Consider the following 27,656-nt stretch of genomic DNA (forward strand, 5'->3'; position numbering starts at 1 on the left):
TCCGAGGTATGCTATCTATTATCCTTCTGTTTACAATCATATATGATCCCAGAAAAGAATGGAAATCACAAACACCAATCACACAATGAACACAAGGATTTATATGGTTTGGCAAGATTGCCTACGTCCACAGTGAAGTGAGATCTATTTCACTATCAATGGAGAATAAGGTTACAGTCGCTTGTCCTCACACCTCTCTCAGATATTTGTTTTAGAGATAGAACCCTCGCTAAATATTTATAGAGAAACCCTATACATGAATTTTACCGAAATATATACCCATATAATCCTTAAAAAATTTTCAAAAAACTAACGATGGAATATAAGACATCGTACCCCCAACACTTCCTATTTGATTTACCATCTATTAATTTTTCTGTGTGATGCAGGACCGGGACTTTCTGATCATGAACAGTATGATGTAATTTACCATCCATTCACGGGATTGTGTGTCCCTAAGAGTTCAGATGCACCACCAGTAGTGCCTGTTAAGCTTGGTTCTTGTGCCCAACCTGAATCTTGGACCTATACACCTGAAAAGAATTTGCAAATCAAGGATGCATATTACTGCTTAAAAGCTGATGGAGAAGGTAAACCTGTCAAGTTTGGAACTGATGGTGATTGCAATAGCCCAACTGCCAAATGGGAGAGAATAACAAGCTCCAAGTTCCACTTCTCAACAATGGTTGGCAATACTACATTGTGCTTGGATTTAGGTTCTAACAACACCATTCTCACAAATCAATGCAAATGCTTGACTGGATCATGTGAACCTGCAACTCAATGGTTTCATATCATCCCTAGTACCATACGTTATGATTGACAATGTTTTGAGATTCCTAAGATATACATCTGAAATCCACCTTCATTAAAACAAAATCAAGAGAAATACAACCCTTTATGTATTCCAATTGATATTTCTTATCAACCAAGATAATATCTCACCCTATCTTTTCTCCCAAGATTGAGTTGGCCAAGATATATATCTCTATCCTACTTAGTTATTATCACATGTGATGCAATGTAATTTCCTAGATCACTAAGGATGGCTTTCCCATTTCAAGTGGATCTCTAAAGATCTCACAAGTTGTAATTAGTTAGGATCTTCACCAATGTACTCCTCTATATATATATCTTCTATTGTCGAGAGATAATCAAGGAATGAAATCAAGTTCTAATCTCAACATTTCTAGTGAAGGAATACCATCTACATATATTGCAAGCACTGTTACCAGCATTTCGACTCACCACATTTGAAATTATTAGACACACACATAGCGCACACTGTAACGTACACAGATTATCTAAGCCTATTAAATCAGGCACACAAAGACACAAAATATTGAACTTTTTTTCTCTTCCCTTTCTTATTCTTTGAAAGGCCATGTTTGATTTCCTCAAATTATTGACCTTTAAGAAAGGTTGGTTTTCAAAGGTTATATTGTTTCCTTATAACGACATCACCACCAAAATCTAGGCTTGTAAACGGATCGAATTTGGCATGGATACGTATCAGATTTGATCATATATGGATAATTCATGGCCGAATATGGATACCTCTAAACGGATTCGGATGTGGATCGAATTCGGATTTTCGACCATCTGTTTACATCTCTGCCTTGTGTAACCTGGACCTTTTCCCCCTTAGTGGATATAATTCACTCTCAATCCATTTCTCTTAGATCATGATTCTCTTTTCCTCATATTCTAGAACCTGATGAATCGTCAAAAACCCTCATGATCATTATTTAATTAGTTTTTGGGTATATTACTGTCCCCTCCCCTCAATTATGCCTTAATGACACTCCCTTCCCTTGCATATTGAATAATGACTCTCCCCTCACCTAAAATCGAAAGATTCTATCAACCGGCTGACGATGTTAAAAATACAATGAAAAAAGACACTAATACCCTCATCTCTAACCTCAGACGTTTTTTTTCTTTTTCTGCTTCTTCTTCCTCCTGCAACCAATGACCGAATCCATCTAACTATAGCAGCAAGCAAATCCCCAACTTCTTCTTCTCCTCCAACATGGCCGAAACCACCGAATCATCTCCTTCTCCTTCATCTCTCATCATCTCTGTTTTTTAATGTGAAACCCCAGTTCAAACCTGCAAACTCCATGGCTGCCACCAACCCAACCCTGTTCTTCCCCTCTGTTTCTTTTCTTTCTCTTCTTCTTTAATACCCTAAACCTGTAAAACCATCTCTATGGATTAACTAGGTAATTACAAACCCTACGGATTCCAGGCCTTAGAGATTCTAGCACCAGACCATTATTTGAGAGATAAATTCCTGAAATTAGATATGGCGGTAGGCATTAGATTTCACCTCCGTGTCATGGGGTGGGATAGACTTTTTAAATCTGCCAGAACGATGTGCTTAGCTTTCTTGAACTGGGTTGGCTTGGGCGATGAAATCTTCAAGTCGAGTTCTTCTATGGCGTGGAAGGAGAAGGTCTTGCATGACGTTGATTTGGAATTGGAGGAGAGATCGGTTTAGGTGATCGGATGCATTTTTTTTACTGGAGTTAAGGACAACTTTGTTGTCAACTTTGGGTTTGAGGTCTTCCAAAGCTTTACTACTTTGAACTAGGGGTGTCAATAATGCCCGGCTGGCCCGAACCCGCCCTGAGCCCGGACCCAACGCGACCCTGATCTACCAGCCCGAAGTGTGGGTTAGGGTTGAGTTTTTGGCTGACCCTGGCAGGGTCGGGTCGGGTCCGGGATAAGACCTCGGGCTTAGCCCGACCCGGCTCAGACCCGACCCTGTATTAGTTATAGATATATAATATTATATATTAATGTATATATTATAAAGGAAAAGACAAAAAGCCAATAGTAAACCCTAAAATCTAAATCCCTTTTCATTTTTTCAATTATCCAGATCCGAAAAGCCGCCGCTCGACGATCGTGCCTCCATCTTCCTCCTTCCCTGCTATTAAGCTTCAGTGAAGATCAAGGAAGCTGCTTACCTGCGTCGAGTTCTTACGTTCGTCTTCTCTGCTGGCTTGCTTCCAACAATGTTTGTTCATGGATTTCGATAGAGAGAGAGAGAGAGGAGGGTCGCGAGTACTCTGGTAGTCTGGTAGAATACTAGGGAGTACAACATGAAGGTACAATGATGCAGATAGGCGTTGGATAAGAAGCAGAGTTTGAGCCGAAGTTTGTTTAGTTGAATCCATAGTAGAGTCTAATTCTATTTATGTTTTAATTAGGGTTTCTAGTTTCAGTTTTAGAGTCAGAGTATTCAAATTTTTTTTTTTTAAATACCATTGTAATCCACCAATACTAAGATTTGAGAGTTTTGGAATGAAATTTTTTTTGGGTTAACCGATGGTTGCCATGAGCCTTGCGTGCACTCCTCCCTCCACTGATTTCCTTCTTCTTTTACCCAGCTACTATTTGCATTTATTCCTATTAGTTGCTTATGCTATTGAGGATTGAGAGGCCTTGGGGTGCAGTTGCTACTCTCAAAATTTCAGAACAAAAGACCTCCAGATGAGAGAGATCTATCTCTCAAGAAGATTGAAGCCCTGTTCTGCCTGGTTCTGTTAGCCGAAGGTTGAAGAAGACTTCAATCGTGAGTCTAATTCAAACCCCTATTTGTTTTATTTCCCTTAATACCCCTGCCCGTCATTCCTTATTCTCTACTTAGTCTATTATTTTGCTTTGTTCCAAGTGTGACCCTTCACATTAGTTACAATCCCTTCTTTATCTTTTCACTCTTGCCTACCCAAATACACTATTAGTTTCTGTTCATTTACAATCCTGCTACTGTTCTTATAAATCTTCAAGCCATTGAAAGTTGGAACTTTATTCTGTAAATGAACATCATAGACAGAACCAACAGTATATGTTTTTCTGTTTATGGTGGGTAGATAGTTCTCTCCCTTAAATTCAAGTCAAAATGTTGCATTTGTTGTATTGGCTATTGATAAAACATTAAAGCCTCTTGCAATATATAAATTAAGCTCTTAGGATTTATGAATTTTTATTGTTTATTCTTTTGCCAACTTTGTTCTTTTTATCTCATGTGTTCAATAATTTGAGTTCTTGAGGAAAATGTAATTGAGGTACTTAAGATAAGCTTGCAGTCAAGATTTATAGATGTTTGTGAATTATTTTTATTTAAATTTGCAAGTCCGTCTCTCCCTCTCTCTCTCCTTGCCCTCTTATTCTTCTTCTTTAAAGAAATTTTTAGGATTTTTTTAGATATATTTTTTGATATATATCAATCAGGGTCAAGACAGGGTCAATCAAGGCCGACCCAACCCTATCAGGGTCGGGTCCGGCCGGGCTGGGTTAGGGAAAACCCTGGCAGGATCGGGTCAAGGTTGAGGGTTTCTTGGCCCTGCCAGGGTTGGGTCAGGATCAAGGTTTAAGTTAAGGCCTCTAGGGTCAGGGTCAGGGTTTAGGCAGGCCCGGCCCAACCCGACCCATTGACACCCCTACTTTGAACCGATTCTTTTTCCTATGTAATTAATGGCCAAATATTTCAGAGATCTCAGAATTAAAAAGAAGAGATGGGGCCAGTGAACAAGGGTGGTAAATCAGAATTGTAGCTTCTCAAAGCATTATCAAACAAGGCTGACATTTCACCAACTGAATCGCCTGGTTCTCTTGATGAATTCCAAGCTAGAAAATAATATTTTAATAGAATTGAAAATGATGCAATGTGTTGGTTGTAGGAAAAACTCAGAAGCAGAGTATGGAAAATGGTTCTATATTTTTAGATTTGAAAAACTTGAAATCAATCTTAAAATTTCAGAGAAATCATTAATGAAATATTTACTGTCGGCGATATCACAAATATAAGGGCATTTTTTCGATTTAATTGAATATATTTAGGGTGATATCATGATTTAATAACGATTTTTCATGGAATGAATAGAGTTGATAGAATCTTTTGATTTCAAGGGAGGAGAGAGCGACTCCGGATCAGCTATCACAAGGGTTGATAATTTTACACCCCCACCCCATCTCTCCACGTGACATGTGTCCAACAGCAAACCGTGTTAGATGGAGGAGTTACTTTTTTGTTATGCTTTTTTTTTTCAAAAAGTTTTCTTTTTGTAATTTCTCCCCACTAAATAGAAGAAACGTGTCCAATATGGCTTTCACTCCACTTCCCCAAACTCTCTCTCTCTCTCTCTCTCTCTCTCTTTCTTCAGAGTCTCTGCAAATCGAAAAACATATTTCTGGAATGGGTCTATCGCTTTTATTCATTGCATATTCATCGAAGCTATCAACATCAACTTCAACATTTCTACATTCCCTCTTTTGGTTCTCCATCTCTCACACCCATGAGAAGCAACCGAGGCTTCTGAACTCCCTTTCCTCATCAGAGTCATCAGAAAAAGAAACCCTAAACCATCAGGTATACTCTTTGGAGTATAGAGTTTAACTGGGCAAGCAAGGAAATTAAAACCTTGCCAATTACTAAAACAGGGAGTTCACTGAGGAGGCGATTTGCAAAGACACGGATGGAGACGAAGGAGTTGATTTACAATTTGCAGAGACACTAAGGAAGGAGAGAGAGTTTGGGGAAGTGAAGTTAAAGCCGTATTGGACACATTTCTTCTGGGGAGAAATTACAAAAAGAAAAAAATTTGAAAATAAATACATAACCAAAAAGTAACTCTTCGTTTGTGATTGGACACATGTCACATGGAGAGATGGATGGGGTGTAAAATTATCTGCCCATGTGGATGGCTGATCCAGACCTACTACTCAATATGCAAGGGAAGGGCTTGTCATTAAGGTATAATTGAAGGGAGGGGGAAGTAATTTACTTTAAATTTTTTTATTATTAAATATTCATCTTTTTGGATTTTCTTTCCAGATATCTCTAAATGAATATAGATATCCCAAAATGATGCGGAATGAATTCAGATTTTTGATTATTCATTTACAGCCCTAACTAAATCCGACAATATCCTTTGGTACCTCTTAGGTGAAGATGTCGTCTTTTTTTTTAGGGCAAATTTCACGGATACCCCCTCTAAGTATTCAATATGTCACGGACTTGCTAAACTTGGTCAAAATGGCAACCTTCCCCCTGACGTTAAGCACAGCTAGCAACCAAAGTTAAAATGTTCATTTTACCCCCTTAGTAATTTAATAAAAAACTCTTATAATTCCATCATCTTCCCTATTAACGTTTTTTTTAATCAAATAAGTGGGACCCACCTACTATTTCTTCTTCTTCTTCTTTCTTGTTCCACTTCTTCTTCTCGTTTTCAATTGAGACTCTCATCCGTCACCACCACCACCACTAGTACAACCAACAGCCCCCTTTGCGAACCCAACCTCCTCAATAATCTACCACTGCAATCGCCGCCCAAACCTACACCCCTTGCAACCCCACCCCATCCATGCCCTCAGTTCTGCAACCCTCGCTCGCTATACCCTCTGTTCCGCAAACGTATCACAGAGATTGGTTCCACCAATGACAAACCCTTCGTTGAAGGTGGTTTCAAGGGCAAGTGTTTCTCATGTGGGAAGCGCGGCCTTTACCGATTCCTCAGAGCTTGTGTAGAAGTGAGTCAGCCGGCGATTTAACTCGGTTGCTGCGTAAGAAAATCTGACTGGAGGCTTCTCCACCACTCCTTTTAGCAACTCTTCCTTCTTTGTTTCTTCTTCTTCTTTCGTGGAATTGAGAGTTGATTTCTCAGTCGGTATTAGTGCACGAACGAGCTTCTCCACAAAGCAGAGCTTTGGAGATGTTGGTCGTTCGACACCATTAGTACGGCACCAATTGAGAATAGTCGATTTAATGGCGATATTAGGGATTACAGTAGAGAAATAAGGTTTTGAGCCATCTGGGAGTTTTGGAGTAAACCCCAAGTCTTCACAAACCTGAACGCGGATCTTTATCCTCTCAATTACTGTCACACCCCCATCCCTAAACCGACAGAAAATGCAACCAGAGCATACAACTACGCTCCCCAACCACCAGAATCACTGATGCAGTATCCAAGACTAACTCATTTACAACGACAAACAATAGGTAAAAGGAAAGGATTAATATTAATAACATCAGAGTTAGCAGAAGCTAGGTGATAGCATATAAAATATTGTCTACTCAAGTTTATCCCTTCATGTACAATTCGTTCTAATCAGGATCTATGTATTATCACTGTATAATAAATACACCTATCAAGAAAGGAATAAAAAGAATACACCTTTGAAACAAAAGATAGTTTATCAAAGTGTAACAAAAGATGGCCACCAGCCAAGAATCATTGTTCCCTCGTGGAACACATCTCACAATAGCACTCCGGTCCATGATCCTCATATTCAGGAGTCCACCACTCTTCATGACTCTTCAGGAGTCTTGAACTCTGCACCGTCCTGCTCGAATGTATCTGCATCAACTAAAAATATGTTTCCTCGAGGAGTGAGCTCCAACTGAGCCCAATGAGTGGCTAAGCCACACAAGCATACACAATAATAATAATGAATGGGGTTGACTGCAAACCATACATGATGAACGGATACCAAGGTGTCCCATACCACCAAAGTAGACCGTATATCACATATAATTTACAATCATGCTACATGAATGAATGAATGATGATGTATAGTTTTATTGTTATCCACCTAACACACAACTAAGTCAGGTATAGTACTATAGCAACACCTTAGGTAGCATCCCCGACATCGGTACCATAAACGGATGGTATACCGGCGATGACAAACCCGAGTTGCGCTGGAAGCCTGCCGTACCAGTCTCCACCAAGAGATATACGCAAACCCCCAAGTCAAATCCCGTCCTAGCGTTCGGCCCAAAATACGGTTGGTGCCCGAACTTCCTGGGTGGGTATACCCGAATAACGGTCGGAACCCACGGATTTGACCGACACCTAACCCTCTGTGGGTAAGGGTCATAGTACTGGATAAACATTTATCCTAGCCAGCATTCACCTACTGTATGAGTGAGGTAAGCATGTGCATAGGCCAGAGGCCGAGTCCATAGATACCGAAATACTGTCGGTCGGCTATCCTCTCGCCCCTCTAGCCCATACGTACGTATACAAGTACGAGATGTGAATACCGAAGGTAGTCGATCGGTCACCATGTCGTTTCCACCTAATGCAATGGACAACTCTAATGCAATTTCAAGTACAGCAATCTCAAGCCCAGCACCCACCGACACTTGGATCCCGCTTTCGAAGCCCTAGATCTACATGCCATGAGTGAGTCCATATTATGGAATCCCCAGGTCCAGCACCAACCGGCACCGAGTCCCATAACTAAATCCAATACCATTCGCACCACAGTGCAATAAAATAAATAATATCGCAAGACAAGAATGTAAAGTCCTATCAACATCTAAATATTTATATCGTCCTATATCTTACCAATAATTATATATTATAGCACACATGCATGAATGGCATTCGCAAGACACGACACACAAACATTCCATAAATTAAGACGTTTGCTTAACTCACTCACCTTGATTCTCAGTCAATCGTCAGTACGGAGTTCTTCAAATCGACGTTCGATGCCAAGTACACTGTCCCACTTACTAATGCGCCCCCGAGCCGGGTCAGTCAACCTAAAGAGGGTGTACAACGTGGGGAGAGATTAGTGCCTTAGGGCTAGAAGAGTTGAGCCCCATAAGTTATCAAACAAGGCTGAAATAGGGGACCGGCACATACAGCAAGGCTATATCATGTGCCTGTCCATGTGTCTGTCCCTCTCGGACTTCCCACCGGCAGATCTAGGTTCTCAGGGACAGGCACTTGCATGTGCCTGTCCATGTGCTAGTCTTGTTGTTCATGCCATTCTGAGAATGGTTTTACCTTGGGATAAAATGGGGTATTCTTAGGGTTATTTAGGGGTTCTTGGCTATGAGTTCCACTCCATTAAAGGTGCCATCCCCCACATGGGTTCATGAATCCAACGCTTAGATGGGTTTTCCTTGTTAAGAAAACTCATCGATTTCTACCTCACACCTAGGGTTTTCCATAAATGGTTGGTGAAACCCATAAATGGAGGTAAAACCCCACTTAGGGCTTATCAATGGGGAAGGGTTTAAGGTGAAATAGAAATCATAAGGGTTCATTGGCTCTCATTACTTAAGAATGATACTATCCATTCATGGCTTCTTTACTTAGGTAAGTAATGATCCATCAATGGTAGTTCATTCCCAAAACCCTAGTTAATAGAAATAGATGTAGAGGGAGAGAGGCTCAATGTGAGGTTAGGTACCCCCACGAGACACAAGGTCAGCCATTAATGACCTTCCAATTGAGTAGATGAAGCACTCAAGGTGTGCTCAACCGATTCAAACCCTAGGTAATAGAATTAGGGAAAGAGAGATGGAGAGAGAGAGAGAGAGAGAGAGAGAGAGAGAGAGAGAGAGAGAGACTCACCAAGGGTTGATGATGATAGCTTGTGCTCCACCATACTTCTCCCTTCTCCTTCCTTCTTCCTCTTCTTCTTTCTTCTTCTTTCTTCTTCTTCTTTCTTCTTCTCATCTTCTTCTTTCTTTTTCTCCTCTCCTCTCCACGATTTAGGATTGTAATGTGAGGTGAATAGTAGTTTTGGGTCTTTAATAACCCATCTAGGCATTAGGTCTTGTTTGGTTAGTCTCAAGTCCTTAGGTCCATTTGCTTAGGAGCTTGTTTGGTTAGGTATAAGCCCAAGGTCTAATTTAAGTCATTGGGCCATTGGATCCACTTGGGCCCATGGCCCATGGCCCATGTCCTAAGTTCTAGTTACAAATAGAAAAATGCTAAGCTCCTAAGCCCAAGCCCATTCTAGTTCTTATGCTTATTAATGATCATGCATAGGCATGAATTATTCGGATAGTGACTTACTCCCAGTCATCGCTAAGTGGATAAGGGCGATTCAGGTGCGGGCCCCGCGGATCCCCATCATAAGGGAATTCCAAGAATATGCTTTTGTGGATGATTTTCCCCCTGTCTCTGACGGTGGATCTTTCCTCAAGGACTTCCCCTGTTTCGCAGTCGACAATCTTGTGTGATGGCTTGAGTATTATGACCCACAGTTCACGAGCGTACTCCACTCCCGGTTCTACACAAAAGGTTCAAACCAGACCGGTGGTCAGATCGGATTTTAAACTGGGTTTTGAGCACGGATTTAACAATTACACTGCCCGTACTTGACGTCAAGCACATCTAATAGAGGAGGCAGAAATGACTATCCTACCCCCTGCCCGAACACACTGCCCAAGGTGGGGTCCACATGGGGTCCAACTCCCTCTATTAGATGTACTTGACGTCAAGTACGGGCAATGTAATTGAGAGGATAAAAATTCCCTGAACGTAGATTTGCTCGATAATATGCCCTGGGATTTTTATCGTCTCAATTACACCTTCGTCAATTACACTTCAAGTGCACACCTAAGATGAGGACACGTGGCATAGTGGAATCTCACGGTTCCATGACATATTGAATACTTAGATGGGGTGTCCGTCAAATTTGCCCTTTTTTTTATGAAAGCATAATCACACAAATCACGCACCAATCCCAAAAGGTTAATTGACTTTTAGGACCGTGAAATGACGGATATACACAACACACACCCGATGAGATGAAGTTGTTCTCTCTCTCTCTCTCTCTCTCTCCAAGCTCGACACTCCTCCCTGTGCTAGTGTGCCAAATTAGTTGGTACCAGACCCCGTGACTTACCATTCTCATTCTTTCTCTACCCTAAATTCAGAAATCAGAATAGAGAGTGAGTTGTAAATCCAAATCCATATTTAAATCCAAAAACAACCCATAACAAAAACTCACAGATCAGCCAAGATAAATTCAAAAGAGTTGCTTTTTATGGATTTTCGTATCTTCCAGAGTCCTACATGCTATAAATAGGCCTAAGATTCGTGGAACCAATTCCAAGGAACCTACTCACTTCCAACTCACCACCTAACCATTAACTCAGCTATAAGTATTCTCTCTTTTCCATACTCAGCTGTGTGTGTGTGTGTGTGTGTGAGAGAGAGAGAGAGAGAGAGATGCAGATGGAGAAGTTCTACACCTTATTTTCCCTTGTAGTTCTTTTGATCATCACCCAGAAGGTGTTGGCTCTGCCATCATTGCCTCTCCATACAAATTCAAGATGGATTGTAGACGAAGATGACAAACGAGTGAAGCTAGCTTGTGTGAATTGGGCTGGACACCTTCCACCGTTGCTGGCCGAAGGTCTCAGCAAGCAACCTTTGGATTCAATATCAAAGAAGATTGCTTCTATGGGTTTCAATTGTGTTAGGCTTACATGGCCAACTTTCATGGTTACAAATGACACCTTATCTTCTATGACTGTTCGTGAGTCCTTCCAGAGCTTAAATCTTCTTGAATCCATCGCTGGCCTGCAAGTTAATAATCCCTCCTTGCTTGATATCACCATTGTGCAAGCTCTGCAGGCAAGACAACTTATTTCCCTATCAAATTTGTTGGTCAATCTCAACCGTATAATATTATATATACATGTTTTCGTTTGTTTTTACAATGTTCTTTGCATGAACAGTCACAAGGTTGTCGGGAGAATAGTTCCAATGTGATTTAATTTGCCCCCCTGTGAAATGATCAAACCCCCCTCCCCCCCTGTTTTTGCTGGGCTCCTGCCACGGCTGGAGGATAGCCAGGTCCAGTATGATTACCCCTGATACCTTTTGTGACCTTATATAGTCCTTCCACCTTATAGTTTGAGCTTTTGGGCTGGACATTCAAATTTGTAGTAGAACAGGTTTTCTCTTATCTTACTATAGGAGCCTCCAGACTTGCCTATGTTAATTGTACATGTGTACACAGTTCCGTCCTATCTATACGTGAAGGGAAGTGTTGGGAGAATAGTCCCATCGGTTACCCCTGAGTTCGAGCCTTTTTCTACAAAAAACAGAACATATCCACCAAATTGGGACTATAATTGAACTGCGACATACAATTATATGCAACCATGATGTAACTATGTAACTATTTTGGATTCTCCATTCTATTTGGGTTTTGGGCTTTTTGGCCCAGCAAATGTCAGGAAGACTTACTTTTTTTTTTTTTTTTTTCTTTTGAGTAAGATGAAATTGTTTTTTGTAGACATTACAAGGAAGAGAGAAAGAGAGAGAGGGAGAGAGGGAGAGAGGGAGAGAGAGAGATAATCCACTCATGGAAAATAAGCCAAGGAAGTTTCTTCTATCTAAATCATTGTATAGTTGCTGTTAGTAAACTTCTTATTATAACTTGTGCAGGAAGTGGTTAAGAACCTTGGGGAGAACAATGTGATGGTGATATTAGACAACCATGTAAGCAAACCTATGTGGTGTTGCAACAGATATGATGGCAATGGCTTCTTTGGCGATCGCTACTTCAATCCACGCATTTGGCTTGATGGGTTAAACAAAATTGCCACATTGTTCAATGGTGTTTCCAATGTCATTGGCATGAGCCTGAGGAATGAGTTGCGAGGACCTCGGACAAATAACACCGTTTGGTACAAGTATGTTTTCATATTTCTAAATTTTTTTAAAACTAAATTTATGCCTTCAAATATAAAGATTTCATGCATTGTTCAAATCTTCTATTTAGAAGAAAATTTAGTGAGTGATTAGTTGTTCGCAATGCTTTGAAACTCAAAGGGCGGGTCTTGGTGAAACGGTAAGGTTGCTCCATTGTGACCAAGTGGTCCTGGGTTCGAGTCTAGAAAACCTCTCTGTTAAAGCATAGGGGAAGGTTGCGTACATTATAACCCTTCCTAGACCCCGCAATGGCAGGAGCCTCATGCATTGGTTACGCACCAACCTTGATTACAGCAAGATTTTCATATCTGTTGCAACACCACATGGGTTTGCTTAAACCCTTTCATACCCTTAACTTAAAGAGATTTTAGAAATAAGAGAAAGGGGTGATTAAATGAAGGTGTCTTTTAGACAATCACATACCTACATATAGGGATATTCTATTGACTCTCCCTAAGGTCCCTAAGGTGTCAATAGATTTGTTACCTTATTTTTTTTGCCCCTTGTTTTATTCTCGAAAGTTATTTAATGGAATTTCATGTAAAAAAGAGAATTTCAAAAAATTGAATGTCCACATTTAATGCACTTTCTATGTGAAATGATAGATTTACTCTAAGGTCAACTTTGTACAATAAGAGTGAATTAGAGGCTGGTTCACATTCTCGTACTAGAATGGTTCTCATATGCTGGATGCCAATCAAATGGAATCCACACCCCTTACCCAACGAGGAATGTATTCCATATGGCTTATAACCCTCGAGTAGGAGAAGAATAACTTTCTTCTTCTATCAAATTTAAACCTTTGACCTAAAAATGTAGAAAATTAAAATAGCTTAAACATGACTTTATTGGAGATAACATGGATGGGTTAGATTAGGACACCTTCATTAGTTGCATCACCCACTCCACCTAAATCTAAATTTGTAATGCAATGATCAACTAATGCTCTTCCATCTTCTGTGCTAATAGCTTCATGCAAAAAGGAGCAGAAGTAGTGCACGATGCAAACCCTAATGTTCTTGTTATTCTGTCTGGTAATGACTTTGATAAAGACTTGGGAATGCTTAAGAATCAACCAGTGAATGTTTCTTTCAAGGAGAAGCTTGTATTTGAGATTCATTGGTACAGTTTTGCTGCCACTGATGGTTGGAGGAATGGCAACCCCAACAATGTATGTGCAAGTCAAGTGCAGTTTTTGAAGGATCATGCATTCTTTCTATTAGATCAAGGTTATCCATTGTTTATGAGCGAGTGGGGTGTGAATCTAAGAGGAAATGATGTGGCTGATAACCGATTCTCAAGTTGTGCATTCGCTCTTGCAGCTGAATTAGACTTAGATTGGGGCTTGTGGGCACTTATGGGAAGTTATTACTATAGAGAAACTGTTATGGCCATGAATGAATACTATGGTGTCTTGAATTGGGACTGGTCAGAAGTCCGGAACTCAAGCTTCATGCAGAGGCTCTCTGCTCTACAATCTCCTTTCCGAGGTATGCTATTTATTATCCTTCTGTTTTCAATAATATATGGTGCTAGAAATGAATGGAAATCACAAACAACAATCACACAATGAATACAAGGATTTACGTGATTTGACAAGATTGTCTACGTCCACCGTGAGAAGAGACTTGTTTCACTATCAATGGAGAATAGGGTTACAGCCGCTCGTCCTCACACCTCTCCAATATATGTTCAATAGAACAAACCCTCACTACATATTTATAGTGAACCATATACATGAATTTTACCGAAATACCCATATAATCCTTAAAAAAATTTCCAAAACCTACGATGGAATATGAGACATCGTACCCCCAACACTTCCTATTTGATTTACCATCTATTAATTTTTCTGTGTGGTCCAGGACCGGGACTTTCTGATCATGAACAGTATGATGTAATTTACCATCCATTCACGGGATTGTGTGTCCCTAAGAGTTCAGATGCACCACCAGTAGTGCCTGTTAAGCTTGGTTCTTGTGCCCAACCTGAATCTTGGACCTATACACCTGAAAAGAATTTGCAAATCAAGGATGCATATTACTGCTTAAAAGCTGATGGAGAAGGTAAACCTGTCAAGTTTGGAACTGATGGTGATTGCAATAGCCCAACTGCCAAATGGGAGAGAATAACAAGCTCCAAGTTCCACTTCTCAACAATGGTTGGCAATACTACATTGTGCTTGGATTTAGGTTCTAACAACACCATTCTCACAAATCAATGCAAATGCTTGACTGGATCATGTGAACCTGCAACTCAATGGTTTCATATCATCCCTAGTACCATACGTTATGATTGACAATGTTTTGAGATTCTAAGATATACATCTGAAATCCACCTTCATTAAAACAAAATCAGAGATGTATTCCAATTGATATTTCTTATCAACCAAGATAATATCTCACTATCTTTTCTCCCAAGATTGAGTTGGCCAGATATATATCTCTATCCTACTTAGTTATTATCACTGTGATGCAATGTAACTAGATCACTAAGGATGGCTTTCCCATTTCAAGTGGATCTCTAAAGATCTCACAAGTTGTAATTAGTTAGGATTTTCACCAATGTACTCGTCTATATATATATTTTCTATTGTCGAGAGATAATCAAGGAATGAAATCAAGTTCTAATCTTAACATTTCTAGTGAAGGAATACCATCTACATATATTGCAAGCACTGTTACCAACATTTCTTTGTAAAATGCTCAAAGAAAAAAACAAAAGAAAATGGTAAGGTCCATTGTATTCTTCTTTTGCTGTAATTGAACTACTAGAGCGCAAGGGGGCTTAAAACTTTCCAATTGGATCAGAGGCTGATTTTTCACGGTCTCTAAGTCCATTCCAAAATCCAATTTGAAGACAATGAGTCAACATATGGTGAATAGTGAATCAATTAGGTGAGCAATGAACCCGAGATTCGACTCACCACATTTGAAGCTAATAGACACACACATAGAGCATCTGGCCAATTAAATCAGGCACACAGTCACAAAATATTGAATTTTTTTTCCCTGCCCTTTCTTATTCTTTGAAAGGCCATGTTTGATTTCCTCAAATTATTGAATTTTAAGGCTCTTTTTGGTATGTTTTTTATTTTTGAATTTTGTCTATTTAACAAAAATTATTTGTGAAAATCATTTTTCGTCAAAACATAAAAATTGTTTGGTAACCACTACACAAAATAGATTGTAGACAAAGAAATATGTTTGGCATACCTATGTGCATAATAGTTTTTTGAAGTGGGTGGGTGGAGAGATGCCACCTTTACCCATCTTCTTTCCCAAAGCATAAACTCAGAACCGAGTTGTTGGGTATCAATCCCTTTGGGTTTTCCTTATTTCATGAACCATAGTGTGTGTCCTGACCCAATATACAAAATAATCTACCTTTTGAAGTTAATTGTGGTGTTGACAACGTTCTCCCATTTGCGTAGGAAAACCCATGAGGAAGGGGAGGATGGGGAAGAGTGTATGGATTGTATTAAAGTAAGAGTTTGGAGGAAAATAAAGATAATGACACAGGTGATAAGAATGAATAGAGAGAGTTTAGGTGAGTAAAGAGAAATGGAAGAGGAATTGCGTTGTTTGAAAGGCTTTTGGGGCTATTCTCTGTTTCTGCAAGTACGTTCTTGATCATGGCGGAAGCAGAAGAAGAAGAAGAAGAAGACGACATGGGGAGGAAATCGATAAAAACGCAAAAAGCCCTTCAAACAGAAAACAATTAGAGCGCAAATCGAAGCAAATAATTGACAAAACAAAAAACCCAAATCAATCAAACACAAAAAATCCCAATAGCATCAAGTCGAAGCAATTAATCGACAAAACAAAAAACCCAAATCAGCAACAAAGAGAACAACGACAGAAAAAAACAATCGTTCCGAATCCATTCTCTCAAATACAATCGAAGACAAGAAAAGATCATTTCTTTTGCCTACTTTAACAAAACCCATAAAGCAAAAAAGATTTACAGATCGATCCAGTGAAAATAAACCACAAATCAAACTTAAAAAACGATCAGTAGCCGTACGGAATAGGAAACAAATCGAAAGAAAAAGATAGATCGATAGATCAAACAATTACTACCTCATAAACCAAGTCCGACAGAGATCAAAGGAGACAGTGACTGCTTTTGAGTACCGAACGGCGCGAGAGAGAGAGAGAGAGGCAGAGGCAGAAAGAGCTTCGATGGTATTGGGGAATGGGTCGCCGGAAGAAGAAGATGAGGGGGTGGGTGGAGTTGCAGGACAAATAAGATGATTGGGAGTGACAATGGGGTCGCCGGATGAGAAAGAAGAAGAAGTTGCAGGAGGAGGGTGGATATTTCTAATTAAACAAAGAAATGACACTCTTACTTATCGATTTTGAGACCTATGAGCACGTGCTCATTAAAGTCCCCGCATAAATGGTCAGAAATGATTTTCAACCAAAAATCATAAACAACTTTCGATCTATTTTTTATTTTTGGTTTTTTTACAATCCTTTTTAAATAGAAACATACCCCATAAACGATATCAAACACAATCAAAAACGTTTTTGAAGACAAAAATAAAAAATAAAAAATAAAATTATACCAAAGATGTCCTAAGAAAGGCTGGTTTTCAAAGGTTATATTGTTTCCTTATAACGATATGTCCCCCAAAATCTAGGCGTGTAAACGGATCGAATTTGACTCGGATACAGATCGGATGTGATTGGATCTAGATATTCCCTAGTCAAATACAGATAACTCTAAATGGATTTGGATGCAGATCGAATTTGGATTTTCGACCATCCGTTTACATCACTACCTTGTGTAACCTGGACCTTCCTCCCCTTAGCGGATACAATTCACTATCAATCCATATCTCTTAGATCATGATTCACTTTTCCTCATATTCTAGAACCTGTTGAATCATCAAAAACCCTCAAGATCATTATTTATTTTTGGGTACTTTACTGTCCCCTCCCCTCGATTATGCCTTAATGACACTCCCTTCCCCTACATATTGAATAATGACTCTCCCTTCCCCTAAAATTGAAAAATTCTATCAACCGTACCTATATTGGCTGACGGTGTTAGAAATGTCATGGAAAGACACTAATACCCTTATCTCTAACCTCATATTTTTTCTTCTTCTTCTTCTTCTTCTTCCTCCTACAGCCAATGATCGAATTCATCTAACTATAGCGGCAAGCAAATCCCCAACTTCTTCTTCACCTCCACCATGGCCGAACGCACCGAATCATCTTCTTCTCCTTCATCTCTTATCCTCTCCGTTTTCTAATGTAAAATCCCAGCTCAAACCTCCAAACTCCATGGTTGCCACCAACCGAATCCTATTCTGCCCCTCTGCTTCTTTCCTTTTTCTTCTTCTTTAATACCCTAAACCTGTAGGACCATCTCTATGGATTAACTAAGTAATTACAAACCCTATGGATTTCAGGCCTTGGAGATTCCAGCACCAGACCATTATTTGAGAGATAAATTCCTGAAATTAAATATGGCGGTAGATTTAGAACCAGATCTGAAGTTTTCAGCTCTGAGCAACAATAATGCTCGATCGCCGTTGCCCATAGAATGAGCCAATCAAATGGTCAATTGAAAGATAAAAGCATATCCCAGACCAGAGCGCAATGACAAAGCATTTGATCTGCCAAACAAGTGAAATACCAGCCAACCGTCTTGAAACCCTTGCAGGACCCTCCTTCGAGCACGAAAAACCACCACATCAGATGTCACTTCCTTGTCATGGGGTGGGAGACTTTTTAAATCCGCCAGAACGATGTGCTCAACTTTCTTGAACTAGGTTGGCTTGGGCGATGAAATCTTCAAGTTGAGTTCTTCAATGGCGTGGAAGGAGCGTGACTTTGGTTTGGAATTGGAGGAGAAATCAGTTTAGATGATGAATGTTTTTTTTACTGGAGTTAGGACAACTTTATTGTCAACTTTGAGTTTGAGGTCTTCCAAAGCTTATTTTGAATCGATTTTTTTTTTGTTAACCTGAATATTACCTGCGACCCGGGCTGGCCCTAAAAATTTATTAATAAACCAACTAAAAAAGAGGATACAAGAGGGGGGGGGGGGACATAACCCACCTTACCCCAATCCAAAGAGCCTTGCTCTCTCACACATTACATGAACAAAAACTGCCTGAAAAAATAATTACATTCTGAAGACCAATAAACCAGCTTTGTCCTTACTAATAATCCGACATAAACTCTGTGGGATATCTTGAGCATCGTGGAAAGAAGAATCATAAGCTAAATTCGTCAAAAAATCTGCAATACGATTGCTTTCACGATAAGCAAAGTGAATGCAAACACCAAGAGAGTCACAAAGAAAGAGAATCTCCTGGAACCAAAACCAACAGCTCCACAGAGTACATTTCCTTTGTGTAGGAAAATGCACAGTTGAAACCAAATCCGAGCTAATGAAAAAACTATATAAACCCAAACTGGTGCAAAGTCGCAACCCATCCAGAAGGGCTCTCGTTTCAGCCACCGAGTTAGAACAGATACCATAAAAATTAGAGAAGGCAGCAATCAATGATCCTTTGCTATCACGTATGATACCCCCACAACCACTCACTCCTGCATTACTCCTACTCGCACCATCAACATTTAATTTCAGCATATTAAAGGGGGGACGCCAGTAAATTGGCACCGAGTTGAACTGATTCTTTTTCCTATGTAAGTATGGCTTAATATTTCAGAGATCTCAAAAATAAAAAGAGATGGGGCTGGTGAACAAGGGTGGTAAATCAGAAATGTAGCTTCTCAAAGCATTATCAAACAAGGTTGAGATTTTACCAACAGAATCGCCTGGCTCTCTTGATAGTTTTCAGGCCAGAAAATAATATTTTAATAAAGCTGAAAATGGTGCAATGTGTTGGTTGTAGGAAAAACATAGAGAGAGTATGGAAAATGGTTATGTGTTTTCAAATGTGAAAAACTTGAAATCAATCTTAAAATTTTATAGAGATCATTAATGGAATATTTACCGCCGGAGACATCAGAAACATAAGGGTATTTTGGGATTTAATTGAATATATTTAGGGTGATATCATGTTTTTTTTTTGGTACATTACACGTCACCCCCAGGTTTTCAATCGAAACTCAGATCACCCCTTGGATTTTGAAAAAACTAAAATCACCCCTTGGTTTTGACCCCGAAATGACAAATTAGTTCTTAATGTTAATTTTATGATGTTAAGTGATGATGTCAGCCAGTTAAATAATTTTAAATCTCTAAACTACCCTTGACAAATGTTGATTTATAATTTTACCCTTGTAACTAAAAACCCCAAATTCATCATCTTCCTCACACCTGCAACTCAATCTCAAGCAGAAGTTCACCGGAGAGAAGAAAAAGAAGAAGAGCTTTGGGGAAGGCGACTTAAACGAACTTGTGAGCCGTCAACCGGTATACCCAACTACCGTCCAGGAAATAAGAGATTTAAATTAAAGCAAATCAGGGGATCAAATCCCTTCCAAACCTAGGTCGAGTATCACTCTTAATGGGATGAGCCAATCCTCAAAAAATCTGGGCCAAATCTAATTGGAAGATTTGAAGGAATTAAAGGAACATCAGGTCTGGTAAAAAAATAGGACAGAATAGCTGTTACTCTTCTATCTCCTCTTCTTCTTCACTCTCTTTTGTTTTTTGTTTCACCTAGGTCGTATCCTGCAAAGTGGGGTTCGGTCGATCGATTCACAGAGGGAAAGGGAAGATGGTTGGGTTCTGCTAAGGGGAATCGGGAGGGAATGGGGCTGGATTTTAGTGGGCGGTGGGTTGAGATTTGGGCTTCAGCGAGAGATGGAAGAGGGAGATGGTTTTTGCAGGAATGGAGAATCTTCCGGTGTCGTTGCCGTCACCGCCGTCGCCTACAAGAATCTCCGCTGATGGGCTCTTGAGGACGTTTTGAAACGGGCTCCATTGCATCTCCGGATCACTTTTTTCTGGTAAAAGGAATTACTTTGTCTGCAACATTCAATGAAGAAGGGAGGCTTAGGATCTGCCCTTCTTGTTGTATAAGAAACGGATGAGAATGAATAGGACATTTTTTATTACTAAAATAGATACCCTGTTTTCTTCCTTGTTTTAGAAACGTTCTCTGGATTCTTTTTTGTTTTTTTTCCTGAATGTCCAAAAGAACTGCTAAACTCGTTTTTGTATAGATTTCCTTTCTGGGTATTTTGTGACATTGATCAACAACCATTTCTTTTGGGCATTTCATATTTTCAAAAAAGCTACTTGATACTCTAAAGGTCTAAAAGGTACAAGAAGGAAGATCAATCTCAGTGATCTGGGGGTTAGGGTTTCAGAATCACTGATCGAGTTTATAGCTGATCTAGGCCACGAATGTCAATCTGATAAGCATAAGGGGAGATTCAGCAATGAAATACTTCCATCTAGTGATCAATTTCACGGCGCTTGAGTTGCAGGTCATGTGAGGAAGATGATGGATTTTGGGGTTTTTAGATCTAAAGGGTATTTTAGGTTGAAGATGAAGGAAGGGTAGTTTTGTAAATTTAATTCTAATGTTTTAGTACAATGATAAAATAGTCCTTTCATATCAATAACTAACACCGTTACCCTTAGAGTAGTGTAGACTGGATGATTTGAGTTTTTTCAAAAACTAAGGAGTGATCTAAGTTTTGATTGAAAACCAGGGACGGCATGTAATTTATTCTTTTTTTTTTTTAATGAAAATGTAATCATACAAATCACACACTAATCTCAAAAAATTAACTGACTTTTAGGATCATGGAATGGTGGATATTAACAACACATACCACACACACACACACACACACACCGATGTGAGACTAAACCCATGCACACACCCAATGAGGTGAAGATCTCTCTCTTCTTTTTCTCTCTCTCTCTCAGGGACGACATGTAATTTATTCTTTTTCTTTTTTAATGAAAATGTAATCATACAAATCACACACCAATCTCAAAAAATTAACTGACTTTTAGGATCATGGAATGGTGGATATTAACAACACATACCACACACACACATCGATGTGAGACTAAACCCATGCACACACCCGATGAGGTGAAGATCTCTCTCTTCTTTTTCTCTCTCTCTCTCAGTGACGACATGTAATTTATTCTTTTTCTTTTTTAATGAAAATGTAATCATACAAATCACACACCAATCTCAAAAAATTAACTGACTTTTAGGATCATAGAATGATAGATATTAACAACACATACCACACACACACACACCCGATGTGAGACTAAACCCATACACACACCGATGAGGTGAAGATCTCTCTCTCTCTCTCTCTGTGTGTGCTAGTGTGCCACATTAATTGGGACCAGACCCCGTGACTTAGCAACCCCTGACAATTAGTATACTTCTAAGAGAGACCCGAGACCCTTTTTGTTGTGCTGTAGCTAGCAACCTTGTTAAGACTCACATAACTAAGTCTTTGTACATGGTTTCTCTTTAGTCAGTTAATATTTTTATTTTCTCATAAATAAAAAAAACCGTCACTTTTCTCATTCTTTCTCTACCCTAAATTCAGAAATCAGAATAGAGAGTGAGGTGTAAATCCAAACCCATTATTAAATCCAAAAACAACCCATAACAAAAACTACAGATCAGCCAAGATAAATTCAAAAGAGTTGCTTTTTATGGATTTTCGTATCTTCCACAGTCCAACATGCTATTAATAGGCCTAAGATTCGTGGACCCAATTCCAAGGAACCTACTCACTTCCAACTCCACCTCACCACCCAACCATTAACTCAGCTATAAGTAATCACTCTCTCTTTTCCAAACTCAGCTGTGAGAGAGAGAGATGGAGAAGTTCTACACCTTATTTTCCCTTGTAGTAGCTCATTTGATCATCTCCCAGAAGGTGTTGGCTCTGCCATCATTGCCTCTCCATACAAATTCAAGATGGATTGTGGATGAAGATGACAAACGAGTGAAGTTAGCTTGTGTGAATTGGGTTGGACACCTTCAGCCAATGCTGGTTGAGGGTCTCAGCAAGCAACCTTTGGATACAATATCAAAAAAGATTGCATCCATGGGTTTCAATTGTGTTAGGCTTACATGGCCAACTTTCATGGTTACCAATGACACCTTATCCTCTATGACTGTTCGTCAATCCTTCCAGAGCTTCAATCTTTTTGAATCCATCGCTGGCCTGCAAGTCAATAATCCTTCTTTGCTTGATATCACCGTAGTCCAAGCTCTCCAGGCAAGACCAATTTATTTTCCTATTATTTATTTATATTTATTTTATGAAAAAACGGAGTTTTCTCATTAATTCATTCGTCAAATTTGTTGGTCTATCTCAATCGTGTAACACTATATATACATGTATTGCTATGTTTCTACAATTTTCCTAGTGAAAACACCATCACATAGTTGTTGGGAGAATAGCCCCACATTGATTACCCCTAAGACCTTCTGCTCCCTCATATATCTGTGAGTCCTTCGATCCACCTAATAGTTTCATCTCTTGGGTTGGACATTTACATGGTAGTGTTAGGGATAATCCATCGTGAACATGAGTACACATTAGTTAGAGTCTTTCCATCTTTGTAATCAGATATATTCTTGTAACTTTTCCGTGTTGAATAATATTGGAATGTCATTCTCCTTCATGGTATCAGAGCAGGTTTTCTTTTTTCCACTTCAAGTAGCCGAACAGATTTTCTCCCGTAGGGGAACCTCCAAAAAGAGGACATATCCACCAAATTTGGACTATAATTGACAATTATATGCAAGCATATATAAACATTTTGGATTCTACCTTTTATATGGGTTTTGAGCTTTTTCGTCATAGAAACAATAAATAAACTTTTAAGGAAGATGTTCGTACATAAGAGATTCTCCCATCAACTCCATTGATGCAGGGGTTTTTATGTCATTTCGGATTGACATTTATGCCAATCTTACTTCATTTAATGCAAGTCCTACATAAGAGTGAATTTTGCAAAACTTCTATAAAACCTTTTCAAAACAATGCCCAAAACCAAAACACCTAAATCAACAACATTGCAGGATTTTTTATTTTCAAAATAGTCTTTTTTCATCTTTCTTTTTTTTTTTTAATCAAAAAAAATTGTTTTTGTAAACATTACAAGGAACAACCAGCCTGAACCCAACTCGATGTCAGAGGGTTGAAATTGCTTCAACCCATTAATTGTAATTGGGCTCAAGTTTTCTCAGTTTGGGATTGTGCTGGGCCCGGGCTTTTGCAAGTTTTGAGTTTAATAAATGAGGGGAGAAAGAACGCTATATAAGCGTGTGCAGGTGCGCTGCCTCTGCTTCTAGACACAGGGAAAAGCAAAATGACCACTACATCCCCATAAAAAGGCGGAACATGCATGTTACAACACATTACCAAATATGATACTCATGGACAATGAAAGAAACTTGGTTTATGGCAAAAGCCAAGGAAGTTTTTTCTATCTGAATCATTTTATAGTTGCTGTTAGTAAACTTCTTATTATAACTTGTGCAGGAAGTGGTTAAGAACCTTGGGGAGAACAATGTGATGGTGATATTAGACAACCATGTAAGCAAACCTATGTGGTGTTGCAACAGATATGATGGCAATGGCTTCTTTGGCGATCGCTACTTCAAACCACGCATCTGGCTTGATGGGTTAAACAAAATTGCCACATTGTTCAATGGTGTTTCCAATGTCATCGGCATGAGCTTGAGGAATGAGTTGCGAGGACCTCGGATGAATAACAGCGTTTGGTACAAGTATGTTTACCTATTTCTAATTTTTAAATATAAATTTTCACCAACCTTGATTACAACAAGATTTTCATATCTGTTGCAACACATGGGCTTGATTAAACCCTCTTATACACTTAAAGAATTATCAGGAATAAGACAAAGGGGCAATTAAATGACGGTGTAAGGTTCTAAGTACACCAGTAAAGGTGTCATTTAGACACTCCCATTAAGTCCCATATGCATATATAGGGATATTCTATTGACACTTTAGGTACCCTTAACTTAAAGAACTTGAAATGGGTGTCAAGTTCAATAGATTTGTAACCTTATTTTTTGGTCCCTTGTTTTATTCTCAAAATTTATATAATTGGTGCAAAAATTTTTTAGTACGAAATTAGTGCAATTTGATACAAGGGTTAAAAAAAAATTTTGTTTTTAAAAAGTTAAAAAGTCAACATTTAATAGAGCTCCTATGTGAAATTGGAAAATTATTACAGGTATTGGGGAACTAGGCTGGGCAGGTAACTGGAAGGAACAAATTTGTTCTGTCCGTCAGATAATGAATTTCTCTTCACCCATAGTGATGAAATTCTTTGTTTTTTAATCCGATTGGATTGGATTCTAAGTTATTTACCAAAAAAAAAAAAAAAAAAAGATTGGAATTCTAAGGTCATTTTCAGACTTCTTACAATAAGAGTGATGATAACCCTCGAGTAGGTGAAAAAACATTTTCTTCTTCTATAAATTTTAAATTTTTTTCCTAAAAATGTGGAAAAGTCAAATAGTTTAAACATATCTTGATTAGAGGTAACATGCAAGGGTTTTATCAAAAAGAAAAAAAAATGCAAGGGTTAAATTAGGATACCTTCACTAGTTGCATCACAGATCCAAATCTTCTATGACGCACTGCCCTGTCCTGCCTATGCTATACAGACACCGGGCCACATGCAATGACAGTCTTACCCCTGCTTGAGTACCTTGCCTGAGTGGGGGTAAGGCAGTCATTGTGCGCGGCCCTATGTCTATGTAGCACAGGCAGGACAGGGCCGTGCGTTGTAGAAGATCTATTTCCTTGCATCACCCCCTCCCCCTTAATCTAAATTTATAATCCGAGGATCAACTAATGCTCTTCGATCTTCTTTGCTAATAGCTTCATGCAAAAGGGAGCAGAAGTAGTGCACGATGCAAACCCCAATGTTCTTGTTATTCTCTCTGGTAATGACTTTGATAAAGACTTGGGAATGCTTAAGAATCAACCAGTGAATGTTTCTTTCAAAGAGAAGCTTGTATTTGAGGTTCATTGGAACAGTTTTGCTGCCACTGATGGTTGGAGGAATGGCAACCCTAACGATGTATGTGCAAGTCAAGTGCAGTTTTTTAGGGATCATGCATTCTTTCTATTGGATCAAGGATATCCATTGTTTATGAGTGAGTGGGGTGTGAATCTAAGAGGAAATGATGTGGCTGATAACCGATTCTCAAGCTGTGCTTTTGCTCTTGCAGCTGAATTAGACTTAGATTGGGGTTTGTGGGCACTTATGGGCAGTTATTACTATAGAGAAACTGTTATGGCAATGAATGAATACTATGGTGTCTTGAATTGGGACTGGTCAGAAGTCCGGAACCCAAGCTTCATGCAAAGGCTCTCTGCTTTACAGTCTCCTTTCCGAGGTATGCTATCTATTATCCTTCTGTTTTCAATCATATTTGGTCTTGAAATCCCACATCAGAATCTCTAGATCCTTGATACCTTCATATACTTGAGGTACCATCTTTGTTGAAAACGAAACCTAATACAATGCAAAAAAGAATGGAAATCACAAACAACAATCACATAATGAACACAAGGATTTACATGCTTCGGCAAGATTGCCTATATCCACGGTGAGATGAGATATGTTTCACTATCAATAGAGAATAAGGTTGTAACTGCTCATCCTCACACTTCTCTTAGATTTTTGTTCTAGAGAAACAACCCTCACAAACTACACGAAAGTTGCCCCTTGGTTATGATTGAAACAGGGAAAGAGTATAACCATCCCATCCCGCACTAGAGATGAGGGCCCCCCTATCACTTAAAGGTAGCTCTTCTCCTTCCAATCTTGAACTTTCAGAATGGAGAATAGGGTTACAATCGCTCGTTCCTCACGTTTCTCTCAAATTTTTTCGTTACAGAGAAAAAACTCTCACTACATGTTTATAGCGAAACCCTATACAGGAAATTTACCAAAATACCCATATAGTCCTTAAAAGTCAAGACACCAAATCTCAACAGGTGGGTCCAACCCAAAAGCCTAGATTGTTAAGGGGAGATGTGTTGGGGGTACGATGTCTTGTATTTCGTTGCTTGATTTGTGGATTGATTCTGAAGGGCCGTTAAGAAGCCGAAGGCTTCGAGTCTTATATGAGTATTTCAGTAAAGTTCTTGCATAGAGTTTCGCTATAAATATGTTGTGAGTGTTCTTTCTCTGGAACAAAAATCTGAGAGAGGTGTGAGGATGAGCGGCTAAAACCCTATTCTCCATTGGTAGTGAAACATATCTCATCCCGTCGTAGACGTAGGCAATCTTGCCAAACCACGTAAATACTTGTGCGTATTATGTGATTGTTGTTTGCATTTTTTTCATTCTTTTCTGCATCGTGTTAGGTTCTACACTTCCAACATGGTATTAGAGCTAGATTCTCGATCGTTACTCGTGTGTAATCTAATACTATGATCATCATTGAAGCTTCCTATTTTATTTATCCATCTATTTTTTTACAATGTGATGTAGGACCGGGTCTTTCTGATCATGAACAGTATGATATAATTTACCATCCATTTACCGGATTGTGTGTCCCTAAGAGTTCAGAGGCACCACCAGTAGTACCTGTTAAGCTTGATTCTTGTGCCCAACCTGAATCATGGACTTATACACCTGAAAAGAATCTGCAAATTAAAGATTCATACTACTGCTTACAAGCTGATGGAGAAGGTAAACCTGTCAAGTTTGGAACTGATGGTGATTGCAATAGCCCAAGTGCCAAATGGGAGAGAATAACAAGTTCCAAGTTCCACTTCTCAACAATGGTTGGCAATACTACCTTGTGCTTGGATTTAGGTTCTAACAACACCATTGTCACAAATCAATGCAAATGCTTGATTGGATCATGTGAACCTGCAACTCAGTGGTTTCATATCATCCCTAGTACCATTCGTTATGATTGACAATGTTTTGAGATTCCTAAAATGTACATTTGAAATCCACCTTCATGAAAAAAATTCCAAGAGAATTACAACCCTTTATGTAATCCAATTGATATATCTAGTGAAGGAATACCATCTACATATATTGCAAGCACTGTTTCCAGCATTTCTTTGTAAAATGCTAAGGTCGAATACCAAAAGAAAAAAGGTAAATTATATGTCATCCCTGGTTTTTCAAATGAAACTTAGATTACCTTTTGATTTTTTTTAAAATTCAAATCAC

General features: G+C 39.1%; 2 protein-coding genes across 2 annotated transcripts in view; both read left to right on the forward strand.

The window, feature by feature from the left end:
* LOC122641076 (glycosyl hydrolase 5 family protein-like) overlaps positions 1 to 14,797 on the forward strand; it is a 32,449-nt gene extending 17,652 nt beyond the window's left edge. The window contains exons 2-4 of the mRNA XM_043834395.1: positions 12,222 to 12,469; positions 13,458 to 13,978; positions 14,354 to 14,797. Coding sequence (XP_043690330.1) covers positions 12,222 to 12,469; positions 13,458 to 13,978; positions 14,354 to 14,787 — 1,203 coding nt within the window. The 3' untranslated portion in view covers positions 14,788 to 14,797. The remainder of the gene's footprint in view (positions 1 to 12,221; positions 12,470 to 13,457; positions 13,979 to 14,353) is intronic.
* Positions 14,798 to 22,285: 7,488 nt separating this feature from the next.
* On the forward strand, positions 22,286 to 27,394 carry LOC122639131 (glycosyl hydrolase 5 family protein-like). The gene is made up of 4 exons (XM_043831960.1): positions 22,286 to 22,690; positions 23,963 to 24,210; positions 25,337 to 25,857; positions 26,961 to 27,394. The coding sequence occupies exons 1-4, from the start codon at positions 22,286 to 22,288 to the stop codon at positions 27,392 to 27,394; spliced, it is 1,608 nt and encodes a 535-aa protein (XP_043687895.1).
* The last annotated feature ends 262 nt before the right edge of the window (positions 27,395 to 27,656 follow it).

The sequence above is a fragment of the Telopea speciosissima genome, chromosome 9, assembly GCF_018873765.1.
Source record: "Telopea speciosissima isolate NSW1024214 ecotype Mountain lineage chromosome 9, Tspe_v1, whole genome shotgun sequence".
Classification (NCBI taxonomy): domain Eukaryota; kingdom Viridiplantae; phylum Streptophyta; class Magnoliopsida; order Proteales; family Proteaceae; genus Telopea; species Telopea speciosissima.

What these genes read in the sequence shown, in the direction of transcription:
- LOC122639131 (XM_043831960.1), top strand. Translation starts at nt 22,286, where the DNA reads ATGGAGAAGTTCTACACCTTATTTTCCCTTGTAGTAGCTCATTTGATC. An exon ending in CCGTAGTCCAAGCTCTCCAG is followed by an intron (nt 22,691 to 23,962) that starts GCAAGACCAATT and finishes TAACTTGTGCAG; the next exon opens with GAAGTGGTTAAGAACCTTGG. An exon ending in TTTACAGTCTCCTTTCCGAG is followed by an intron (nt 25,858 to 26,960) that starts GTATGCTATCTA and finishes AATGTGATGTAG; the next exon opens with GACCGGGTCTTTCTGATCAT.